This window comes from Porites lutea, chromosome 5, assembly GCF_958299795.1.
Source record: "Porites lutea chromosome 5, jaPorLute2.1, whole genome shotgun sequence".
In the NCBI taxonomy this organism is placed as follows: domain Eukaryota; kingdom Metazoa; phylum Cnidaria; class Anthozoa; order Scleractinia; family Poritidae; genus Porites; species Porites lutea.
In genome coordinates this window covers 32,006,542-32,019,041 of record NC_133205.1, presented here as the reverse complement: position 1 = coordinate 32,019,041, position 12,500 = coordinate 32,006,542, and the positions used below count along the sequence as shown (strand labels likewise).

General features: G+C 37.2%; 1 protein-coding gene across 1 annotated transcript in view; it reads left to right on the top strand.

Moving 5' to 3' along the window:
• The window catches only part of LOC140937559 (gem-associated protein 4-like), an 18,147-nt gene that overhangs the window by 3,572 nt on the left and 2,075 nt on the right, over positions 1-12,500 (top strand). The window contains exons 3-9 of the mRNA XM_073387118.1: positions 712-1,001; positions 1,883-2,206; positions 7,957-8,112; positions 8,796-9,201; positions 10,105-10,242; positions 10,917-11,062; positions 11,513-11,593. Of these exons, the coding sequence (XP_073243219.1) occupies positions 712-1,001; positions 1,883-2,206; positions 7,957-8,112; positions 8,796-9,201; positions 10,105-10,242; positions 10,917-11,062; positions 11,513-11,593 (1,541 nt within the window). The remainder of the gene's footprint in view (positions 1-711; positions 1,002-1,882; positions 2,207-7,956; positions 8,113-8,795; positions 9,202-10,104; positions 10,243-10,916; positions 11,063-11,512; positions 11,594-12,500) is intronic.

Sequence of the window (12,500 nt, the reverse complement as noted above, 5' to 3'; positions counted from 1 at the left end):
TGCTTCTTGAGAGATACCAATTCATACTTTCAACTTTTGACATCTTTGCAAAATTTTGCCAGATTCTCAGGCCTTTATGTAAATGATGAAAAAACAGAGATTTTTGCTATTGGTCTGCAAAGTCTTTATCAAGATGTCTTCACTCACAAAATGTGTAGCATGATCAAAATATTTGGGGTTAATTTCAATTATGATACAGTCCCGACTGTGTTGAAGGCCAACTGTGACTTCATCTTTAAATCAATCCAGGGAACTTTAAATAGTTGGAAAGGTAGGTGCCTTACCCTGATAGGTAAAACTCAGATTGTAAAGTCTTTTATTATTCCAAAATTTCTATTTCTGTTTTCGAAAGGCACCTTTGGAAGGAAGACTTTTTAACTGTAGGTGATCTAGTATTCTTTAGAAAGATTAACAGGGGCCTCTCTCCAGTTGACTGTTTCAAGTTAATGGGTCTTATTGTTTATCTAACCCAGAGTTTTAAGAGGCAAAATGCAACGATAAATGATACTGGCAAATAAGTAACTTCAGAAAACAGTGAAAAAAGAGCAAAAACTATTGTTATTGATTTGATTTTGCACCTCATGAAGTCCTTGAAGTATGGGAATTGTGTTCTTAAAAGTCCTTGAATTCTTGTTGTGCAAAAAAGTGTATAAGCACAGTATCTTAAAACTACTTTTCAGTCTCTTACATTTATTTATTTTCTTGTCTCAGAATCTGTAGATTTGTTGCTGTTTCAACCAGAGACTTCTGACGAACAGTTTCAATTCTACTTGCATAGAGTTAATGGAAGATTAGAGGGCTATAAAGAGTGTTTTGATTGGTTATTAAGTGCGGAGGAATTTCACGGGGAATCTGAGTGGTTGGAATGCATGAGGAATAACGCAGTTCAATTGAGTGACATTGAGAATGCATTTAAAATGATTGAAATCATCTGTATGCAGAGGCAGCTTCTCTCCTGTGATGAAGGTTCAACTGATAATACTTACAGAGGCATTAGAGAGGTAATTTTCTTAAAGGGGCTATGTCACAAGGATATTGCTGTTTTCGGTCGATCCTGTGCTGAAGTCATTGCTCAGTGCCTTTACCTTATACACAAAATGCTCCTGTCGAGTTAGGAAAAAGATATCGTACAAATTTCATCAGGAAGCACCAACTATAATAAATTTTTAGGCGATTTTTGCAACCATAGCGTTAAAACTTGTAAAAGTTGGCCCAACTTTTCCAAGTTCAATCAATGTCCATCCTTGCCATCTGTAGCAAGACACAAAAGATCACAGATTCAGTGCCTATATATGATCTTAAATAGCAAAAATGGACCATTAATTTATTTTGTTTTAGAATTCAACTAATGGCAAGACACGATTTAGCTTTTCAAAAAGGTAGCAAATTGGAATAGGGTGATAAAGCCCCTTAAAAGAATACAGTCAACATCTCTTTGATATGACCACCTCCCTAAAATGAACACCTAGAGTTGGTCTTTGTTGTTATTTAGTCACTTTGAACTTTCTTTGTCATACAGATTATAACAATTTGAAGAGGTTTGTTAGACAAACTCTTTAGTGGTGGTCCTGACAGTTCAAAGATGGTTCCACTGTAGTTGTGGTTATATAATATGGGCAACATCTCAAAAACATCTTGGGGTTTGTACACATAGTTTTCAGAGTCAGTTAATCAGTCTCTCATTCATTTTCTCCTCTTTAACGATTTGAAACCTGGGAATGAAAACAAAGCAAAAATCTCCCTTGCTGCTAATAATAATAATATTAGTCTATATTTGTTGTTGTCTGTCAACCCTTTGAAAAGTTTAAGAAAATTACCTATGATCAATTTAAAAAAGGTTTACGTAAAACCTATTTAGAGGTGATTTCCATTTTTACTACAGATTTTGCTGAGTTTGTATTCCACCTTTCCCAGTGCCACCCAGGAACAGGTCATAGAATATGCTCTTCTCATGGGTCATACATTAGAAAACCCTGAAGAGAACTCACTTTTCTTCCATCCTTACTTTGTTGAACAAGAGACGGCTGATTTGCAGCAGGAACTTGTGATGATCTTCAATAAAATCATTGATATTAGCAGTGAAGATGAGCTGCAGTCAGCTGCCAAAGACATGGCTAGAGTGGCACTAATATCACCAAATCTTGCTCTAACAAAGGCAGTGTATGAAGGAGTGAAGAGTGTGGGACATTCAAAGTCTATCTGTTGTGTAAGTGTGTATAGTCAAACCTCCACTAACGGCAACCTCTCCACAATGGCCACTTTTTTGGCAGGCAGTCCACGCTCGGACTCTTGTTTAACCCTTTCAGTCCCAATAGTGACCAACGGTAATTTTCTCCTAACAATATCCATACATTATCATGAGATGAGGCTATGAGAATTAATTAAATGATCACCTAAGAGTAAATACTTTGATCTTTTATCAAATTCTCTTAACTCATTCTTTAAGGAAATGTATAGAGATCAGTTTGGAGAATTTGTAAGTGGATATTGGGGCTTAAAGGGTTAAAGCTCTCTCCAAAGGTGGCCGTTGTGGAGAGGTTCAACTGTATGTGAGAGATAATGTACTTAGCCTTGTTTTACTTGCAGTTAAAGAACTGAATCAAAATTAATATTCAGTCAGTGTTGATCATGGTGTGGTCAACAAAATCATGATCACTTTAGCTTACTGCATGTCATGAGGAGCTTTGCTCAAGAAAAAAAATCTCAGCAGGCGCCGGAAATTGATGCCCTGGTACGCGATAGAAAGGTGTTTGCTTGGTGTCATAAAATTAATTAAGACCGGAACATAATAAGTAAACCAGATGCCAAGTATCCGCGAGAGACGCGTCGTTTGAGCGCGAGGCAAGGCGAGGAGCCAGCATCCCACGCAACGGTTTTTTTTGCAGCGTGACCTTTCTGTTTAAAATGAAAAAGATTTTGATCATTTGAAATGTATCTTCTTAAAAATAAAAGCTCGCTTCATCTACCCGTAGAAAGAAATTTACATGAATTTAGACTTACTGTTGGCCTGTAAAACCGATAAACAAATCCAGATCGGACTGCCGGTGATTTGGACGGGGCACGCCAGGCTTAAAAGACATTACGTTAAAGCATTTTATATTTCCTTTGTCACTTTGATAAAATTTTTGAAGGAGCGACCCATATTTCATGTGGAAATATTAAATACTCGAGTGCCGGAGTCAGAAAACCCCTCTTGAGACATGACGTGACGTGTGTGACAAAGCGCCGCAAAAACTCGTTTCCAGTGCAGCTGAAATTAATGGACGGCAGCGTACATGTACCATTTTGTTTGTCTTTGAGGGTCAGGCACCGATCATGCGATGTAAACGAGTTAAATTCTTACTAATTAATTAATATTCTACCTTAGACTTTCAAAGTTCAAAAGCGCTGTGGTTTTGATTTCGAAACCATTTGAAGTGAAGGCGACCGTCGACGGTATGAGTCTTCGTTGCCCATTTCGAGTCTGTCGAGGGTTACAACCCCCAAAAGCATTGGCATGCACTCAAAAAAGAAATATGTGGAGTCCGTCCGACGAGTTTCTCCAAAAAAGAAATATTTAGGAGATTTCCTGACGAAAGACGCGGCAACGCGGGAACTTGAACCCGCCAAATCGGCCTTTGCCGTAGTGGAATTCAACATGATGCCAGCCACTGTGTACGTCGCTTCCACGTTCGTTTGATCACTGGTCTTCTTCGCCAGAAAAGCATTCCACCGGATGGCCTTGTAAATTCTGTTTTTCTTTAAGGTAGAGGTCAGACTAAAACGGACTTAAGTTACATATTAGTGATATTAGACTTGAGGTAAGTTTGTTTTTAGTCAAATTATTCCCAATACAGTGAGGTATTTCTGTTTTCTGGTCACTTCAATTTAAAGAAAATATTTAGCTTCAGTTATTATTCTGTTTCTCTTGGGTAGTCAGTTTATTTATGGGCTTTTGTTATCTACATGGCAAAATCTAATTTTTATCATAATTATTTTGTACTAACTGCTTTTGTTTCTCTTGGGTAATCAGTTCATTTATGGGCTGTTGTTATCTGATAACAGAACCTAATTTCCATCATTTTCATTTTGTACTAACTGGTTCTGTTTCTCTTGGGTAGTCAGTTCATCTGTGGACTGTTGTTATCTGATGACAAGACCTAATTTTTATCATTTTCATTTTGTACTAACTGGTTCTGTTTCTCTTGGGTAGTCAGTTCATTTGTGGACTGTTGTTATCTGATGACAGGACCTAATTTCAGTTCATCATTTTCATTTTTTACTAACTGGTTCTGTTTCTCTTGGGTAGTCAGTTCATTTGTGGACTATTGTTATCTGATGACAGGACCTAATTTCAGTTCATCATTTTCATTTTTTTACTAACTGGTTCTGTTTCTCTTGGGTAGTCAGTTCATTTGTGGGCTGTTGTTATTTGATGACAGGACCTAATTTCAGTTCATCATTTTCATTTTTTTACTAACTGGTTCTGTTTCTCTTGGGTAGTCAGTTCATTTGTGGACTATTGTTATCTGATGACAGGACCTAATTTTCATCATTTTCATTTTGTACTAACTGGTTCTGTTTCTCTTGGGTAGTCAGTTCATTTGTGGACTGTTGTTATCTGATGACAGGACCTAATTTCAGTTCATCATTTTCATTTTGTACTAACTGGTTTTGTTTCTCTTGGGTAGTCAGTTAATTTGTGAACTGTTGTTATCTGATGACAGGACCTAATTTTCATCATTTTCATTTTGTACTAACTGGTTCTGTTTCTCTTGGGTAGTCAGTTCATTTGTGGACTGTTGTTATCTGATGACAGGACCTAATTTTCATCATTTTCATTTTGTACTAACTGGTTCTGTTTCTCTTGGGTAGTCAGTTCATTTGTGGACTGTTGTTATCTGATGACAGGACCTAATTTCAGTTCATCATTTTCATTTTGTACTAACTGGTTTTGTTTCTCTTGGGTAGTCAGTTAATTTGTGGACTGTTGTTATCTGATGACAAGACCTAATTTTTATCATTTTCATTTTGTACTAACTGGTTCTGTTTCTCTTGGGTAGTCAGTTCATTTGTGGACTGTTGTTATCTGATGACAGGACCTTATTTTCATCATTTTCCTTTTTTACTAACTGGTTCTGTTTCTCTTGGGTAGTCAGTTCATTTCTGGGCTGTTGTTATCTGATGACAGGAACTTTTTCATCATTTTCATTTTGTACTAACTGGTTCTGTTTCTCTTGGGTGGTCAGTTCATTTATGGGCTATTGTTACCTGATGACGGATTATTATTATTATTGTTATTGCTATTATTATGAACATCATTATTGAGTGATTTAAAATTATTTTTCTTTGATACAGGGTTATAATTTGCAGCAGGTGATGGAGTGTACACTGATTTGCTTTAGTTTTCTTTCAGAAATTCACATAGAATTTACTTTAGTTACAATTATTGCTTGTGTACTGAGATAAACTTTCAGCGACACAGTGTGACAAAATTGTTTTAACCAAAATCATGATAACACAATCAAAACGTTTTCATTATTAGTTTTATTCGTTAATTTCAAACGATGCTAATATATGTATGTAAAAGTGAAATTATCTTGCCGCTTGTTACAGAGCTATCCGTACAGTAAAACGTCAAATGAAAAGTTATAACACTCACATGTCTATTAGTTCTTACAAATGATTTTGTCAATGAAAATCGACGACAAAAATTTCCGTTCTCTGGCTTAATTAAGAAGCTTGGGTTACAAAAAAATGTGTTGGTAAAACACAACCGAGTCAATTATCGTACGTTAAATAAATCAAAGCATTACTTTAGCAAAATAGAATCTTAGGGTTAACTTCCCGTGGTTAGTGCCGGAGAAAAGATTGGGCCACCAGATTACTTCAAACCCTCTGGTTGCCTTCCCTTCGCCGTGCCCTATGAGCTTTGCGTTAGATCTCACGGTTTATTATTTCCGAATCAAGTCACTATTAAAATGAAGCTGTTATAAGTAGATTGTAGTTACTGATGTCTAAGAATTCCAAATGTTCCTGTTTCGGGAATCGTAGTTTCTCTGGGATTAAATCATTCTCATTGAGTAAACATTAATTTATCACAGGTAAGTAAATGTACTTAATTTATAACATCGAACCTCGTTGCTGACGCCGTTTTGTGTAATGTTCCTGCCGACTACACAGTAATAGACAGAAGATAGTATACTTTTCGATCGACATAATTGCAAATAATTTCATTCCTCCCGTAAGAATAGATTATAGGCCGTCATTAAAATGTTTCTCGGGTGGCAAACTTCAGCTTCTCGTAATATTTTCTGAGTCGGCAAAGGGTTTATGTTTCATTTCCATTTTCTCTTTAGTAACAGATAAAACCCCGCTCTCGTTAAGGTTTGGTTCTTGATCTTCGATTATCCCATTCGAGTGATAGTTATTTTTCTTGCTATCGCCTTTCATAATTATGGTTGTGCGATCAATAAGGAGCGGGGTTTTTTTACAGTAGAGCCATGCCTTGAATACTATTTCGCGTGAGAAGTAACAGTTGACGTGTGTCTCCACGCGAGTAAAGCAAACAAATGCGCGTCCGTATCTGGAAAACCTTTTTATTATGACAAGAAATGTCTTATTTACACGTCTCGTGATTCCCACGCTGGGTGTTTTTGGATGTCGGCAAGCGCGAAAAAAGTAATTACCGAGGATTCCAAAGTAACACCTCAGTCGTATGAAGGCGCGAATTGTGATCTCTCGTTTCAGTTAATCATAAGCCATGGGTAGATTCAATCTACCCTTAGCCTAATTTGCATAATTTTTTTTGGTGAGCAAAGCCCGTCATGTGACATTAACTTGAAACTATTGTCTCCCTGCCAAAACAAAATTTGTAAGCGACCGGTCATTATTTATGTAGAGGGGGGGGGGGGGTGGTGAGGGAAAAAAGATGGGGGGATCAAGGCTATTTCAGATTGGCTACAGTGGGGGACGGGGGTGGGGGGCTAAACCTTTTTTTATAAAGAAGTTTAGGGGGGTCTGCAGTTTGATCGCGAAGTATATTTTAAGAGGGGTTCATTGGTGAAGATGGGTAAAGCGGTTAAATAGTAGAGTACAAATATTATATGTGAAACAGTAGTGCTATGCTGTACTATGCTAATCCCTATTGCTTTTTGTTTATTTAAAGCACCACTATTTTGTACAACTTAGTCATTTGTATTTGACAGAAATTCTGTTTGCACTCTAAATTTCTTTGTTATTTCAAATTTTAGCTAATAAAGAATCCATAGCTACAACCCCGAACAAAACTGTTGAGGCAATTCCATCTATTTTCTAACTTTTGCCCCCTACTCCCCTCTCCTCTAAACAGAAAAAGTAAGCCCCCTTCCCCACCCCCTATTTAAAGTTGTCTTGGACTAAAAACCAACGTGTATAATTGCCATGCTATCCAAAACAACTTTGGATAAGGGGAGGTTTCAGTTTCTGCTGGGATGACAGGAAAAAATAGGCATTTTTGCGATTTGTCTCAACAGGTTTTGTCCTGGGTTGTAGCTGTAAAATATTTGGTTTGACTGAATTTTCTTTTAACAAAATGCTTGTCACTTCAATAGCCCAAGAAAAACACGATTAAACAACAATGATATGATAAACGTGATAAAACAACAAGAAAGTAGTCCTTTTACAACCATAGGAGAATCATTTGAAAAGAATTATATTTTGCATGGTTATTACATTTGTGTTCACCATGCAAAGTAACTAATCGTCTTATGATTAGTATGTTACATGCATTTTAATAATAAGAGGAGACATGAGGTGGGGTGGGGGTGGGGGTCATCACATACATATTGAATAAAGAAGCGGGGTAACTTGCTATTTACATGGTCTGTAGGGGGTGCCTTACAGAAATTTTTATCTTTCCAATATATTTTTCCCTGCCCACCCTGTACATAAAAAATGACTGGTCCCTAAGGATTTCTCTGTCATTGTCTGCTATAGGTGTTGCAGAAGTTTCGGGCAGTGTGTAGGTTACGATGCAGTGAATCATTATCCTCAACGACATTACTCTGCAAAACAGTCAACTCAGTAATAACGAGTGTGTCATCAAGACAACAAGAGAACAATCTACTAAACATGCTGACCTTGTTTTTATCCGTAAGTGCCATATTTTCTCTTTTAACTCTTTCACTTCTAACAGTGGTCAACATAAAAAATTGAATGGGTGCATGGAATAAGGCCAAGTGACTCTTGATTCAACACCTAATTGTCTTTTGAAAAAATTTGTAAAATTTTGTAAAATCTTAATAAGTAAATAGCCCCTGGCCATTGTTCTGCCATTTTCATTATTTTAAGGACCTAGTTTGGGGGTGTTTTTTTGAAGACTGAGTAACGACTAGGGAGAAAGAGGGGGCTAAATAGAGGAAGTTAATAGATAATTAACTGTAAATAGAGTTATTATTCTTAACTCTTTGTAACCCCTTCTGTTTGGTGACTTGTCATCCTTCTGTACTTAAAGCTTTCAAAAGTTTTCAGTGCCTAAAACAAGTTGCTGGCTGCTTAATAAATAGTTACATGTTCAGTACTTATGCTTTTCAAATAATGAATGCATGTACATGGAGAATAACATTTCAATTCCTTCTTTGACTTTCTTTAAAAATGAGAGTGGTGTTTCTCCTGAATAAAAGAATGTTATAATTCTTATGAACAACACCTTTCTTAGACCACATTCCTTTCATAATGAAATTATTTTCTATAACATATCTTGGACTAAGCTTCTTAAAATGAAAATAATTTTTGCATAACAACTTGTTCTCCTTCCTCCCCAACTATTCATACAGTCAGGTCCCTCTGAGCCCTCTCCGCTTCTCACTGTCCAGGAGTTCATAGAAGCTGCTGTGCTTCCTTTTCTCAACAACACAAGCATGCAAGGCAACATACCTACAGTACTTTCACTTAAGCTTCTCAACATGGCTATGGCAACAGTATCTGTTCCAATCGATTATCAATTTCTCAAGAAACATTTGGTACCTATCATCTTTTGCCTGTGTGAGCTGTTAAATGAATCCATTATATTCTGGGATGGCTTGGCACCTGTAAATTCTCTTTCAGAGAGGGAAGAACTCAAAGAACTTGTGCTCAAGGCTCTTGATATGGAGGTCAAGTTGTGTTGTGACATGGTGCAGATGAATTCTTCTTTTTCCATGGCTATTGAGTGGCTGTTTAGAAGGTTGAAGAGTGGCTTTGGTAAGTACAAGCCAAATTATATTATTATTTTCTTAAATGAATTAAAATTTATAAGGCACTGTAAACAGTGCCTCTTTAGCTGAAAATATTTATGTTATTCATGAATATTTTAAAAAAGTGGATCCAGAGATTGCAGAGCTAAGAGGAGAGTCTTTTCAGCCTCTGCACTTCTGGTTACATGTCACTAATGTGCCACCATCCCTGAGATCTTGGAGCATGCCACTACAATCCACAAAGAAAACTAGGGGAAACAAAGGTTTTAAAGGGTATAAAAGAAGATTGAATACCATAACCTTTAAATAAATAACAGTAAAAATGGTGATATTCAAAACTTGACTCTTTGCCTTAATCATATCTGAAGACCGCCAGTGGTGGATCTGGAGCTTGAGTTATGGGCACTACCTGAGCGAAATGTAGAATCTCCTAGGGCATCACTTTGGTCTAACAATTAGGAGAGATTGCTCCCCTAGGTCTGCCATTTAATGGATTCCTTCAAGTTTTTTTTGGCTTTCACCAGCCTTGCCCAATATTTGTGTTCTAATGTAGTCAAAAGCTGCTTATAAAATATTACTTTTGAGTTACAAGGCGCCATCCCTAAAACACCTATATTTCTCAGAGTTTCTCAATGATGTACAGGTTGTATGCAAACTAGCAAAGCAAGTTCCATCTTAACTATCACGGTAAGGTCTGTAAAAAGATATAAGGGGCCTCTACAAAGAAAAAGCATTCAACAAAGGGAAATGCACTATGCAATGCATGTGACATCCTTCTAGGTTTTTAAGGGTAAATGACATCATCACTAATTTGCCAAAGAGTGAGAGCCTGGGACTGAGATTGGTGTAGTGCACTATGAAATCTTGGATTACTGTCATTTTAAAACTTTACTGTGTTTTCTTTCAACAGACTGGACTGTTCCTCTTCACCTACAACACTTCTTCAGTACATCTTGTATCAAGTACAAACTCCCAGTCCCTCACTGTTTGTTGAGTGTATGTGAAGACTTGGGGGAGGAGTGGGTAGCTGATAAAGACTTGGATTATGGTAGGTACCCATTAAAACTATTGATCCAGTTTGGTCACATTTTATCTTTTATTTTAATATTTATTATATATATATATTTTTTGTCTGTTGAAATTAAAGTCAATGTGAATTTTTTTTAGAAATTAGCTGATATTCTCTTCCTAGCTTTTGAGAACCTGGAACCAGGCTCCTTAGTGTGGAAAAGGGCGAATAACTGAACAAGTGTGATAAAAGAGGGTAAGCGGGCAGGAGACTTGGGTGGGAAGGCAGAGTTGCCGCCCTTTCCTTCTCCCCAGGCCCTGCTTGGCTAGATTCGGTGGCCGATTTTTTTGTGCTTTTCACTACATAATTTTCCGGTTTTGCCCAACAAGGAGCCAGGTCCCAGGCAGTGTGCAAAGAAAGTGGTGTGTAATAGCCTGGGGTTCATAGATTTTACTATTGGGCCAGTGAATTCTGCTCTTTCTTTTGGGGAATTCAAATTACAGTTCTGAACTGTGATCAGCACTTACCAAATTTTTTTTTTCTGGCTAGTTGAAATGACTTTTAGGCTAGCAGATGCTAGCTTCAGCTTATCCGGATGGCAAGCTTTAAAGCTGACTTTCTTTATGTTTGCAAATTTTATTCAGTATACTTCACATACAAATATAAAAAATATACCTACTGTTTTCTTCTAATACATTTTTTTGTTTCTAAAGCCCCAGAGGATGTGTTCACAGTGCTGTTTGAGTACTGTCGTGTGTCTGAGACAGCCCTGCAAAGGATCTTGGAAAGTTTCATTCCAAGCAAACTCACAGACAGATTTGAAGACATCAAGAAACCAGTAGTGACGAGCTTGGTCCAGGTGATGAAGTTATATATAGGAAAGCCAATGTTTTTAGAGAGAGAATGGTTTATGTATTATTAATGTTTGCGAAATGAAGTATTCACGTGTCGTAAAGCCAAAATTAACCAATCCGTTTAACAGTCGCATACAATCAAATAAGCCAATCACAACTCAAAGAAAATGGTGAATCTGGTATCAAGCGCGGGAAAACTGATCCGAGCTTCACATTTGGTTTTGTTTTATTACTGACTGCTTGAGAAATAGCCTGAGAAAACAGCTGATGTAGCGTCTTGAGAAAATGACACATTACTTACATTATAAAGCGATCGTGATAACAGTTTCTTTAGAAAGCAAAAATCGCTCTTTTTGCTGCAGTTGTTGCACATAGTTAACTGGTGTTGCCACATCAATGTCTAGGGATTTTATTGAGTGTCGGTGCCTAAAATTGAGTTGTTGTTGTTGTTTCAGATCCTTCCACATAGTACCTGGAAAGAATGGAAACGGATTCTTCATATATGCCGACATCTTATTTGGAAAAATATTTTAAAGGTAATGATTTTTCCATTCGTTAGCTTTGATCGATTCGTTTTTTTATCATCTGAGCGGCGACTCGGCGAGCAGATAGCTGCATTTTGGCGATGTGAACGAGCAAGCGAAGAGTAGCCTCTGCTCGCTGGGTACTGAGCGGCCGTCCTCACCTGTTGTCTATTTATCGTATTTTTGGGATAAAAATATAGGAGCAGTAGTAAACGTCTTTATGAATGTGAAGAACCTTCTAATCGTTAAGTTTAAAATATGCCCACGAATAGCCTAAATGCCTAAAGGTGATTTTACACGAGACGATTCGCAACGACGGTTTTTAGCGCGACACAGCATCACAACATTGTTGCGATATTGTTTGGAATGCTTTCAACATTGTTCCAACATTGCGTCACTGCGTTGCGCTAAAAATCGTGGTTGCGAATCGTCTCGTGTAATATCACCTTAAATAACTACTGAAAAAGTCACAATAGAAGTATCGAAATCTAAACCGGGATTTTCAAAAAACAATGTTTCAATCTCTTAGGATCTCTCAGTATTTACTCATGTATATGAGTGGCCTCGCCTTGTCTCCTAGCAAATTTGTACAGGGAAATGTAGGCGCCTCAACCAAGAGAGATCGGAGAGATTTTAGCATCAAACGGCAGACGTCAGATTCAATTTGACAGTTTTTCAAAATAGGAAATTAGCATATTTAAAACTGTGTAAACCAATTCTTATGGGTAAAACTGGCGTAAAACTACTTTTTGTTTTGGACGTAATGAAAAGTAAAGGACAAGTAAAAGGAAAGCTTGTTCACGTGGTACAAACTGCCATTTCCAGTTTGCCCAAAATGTGATTCTGAATCAAAGTAAGAAACCCATTAGATCTATAACAACAGGGCCATTTATACGAGGAAAAATAAGACGCGTCTTAC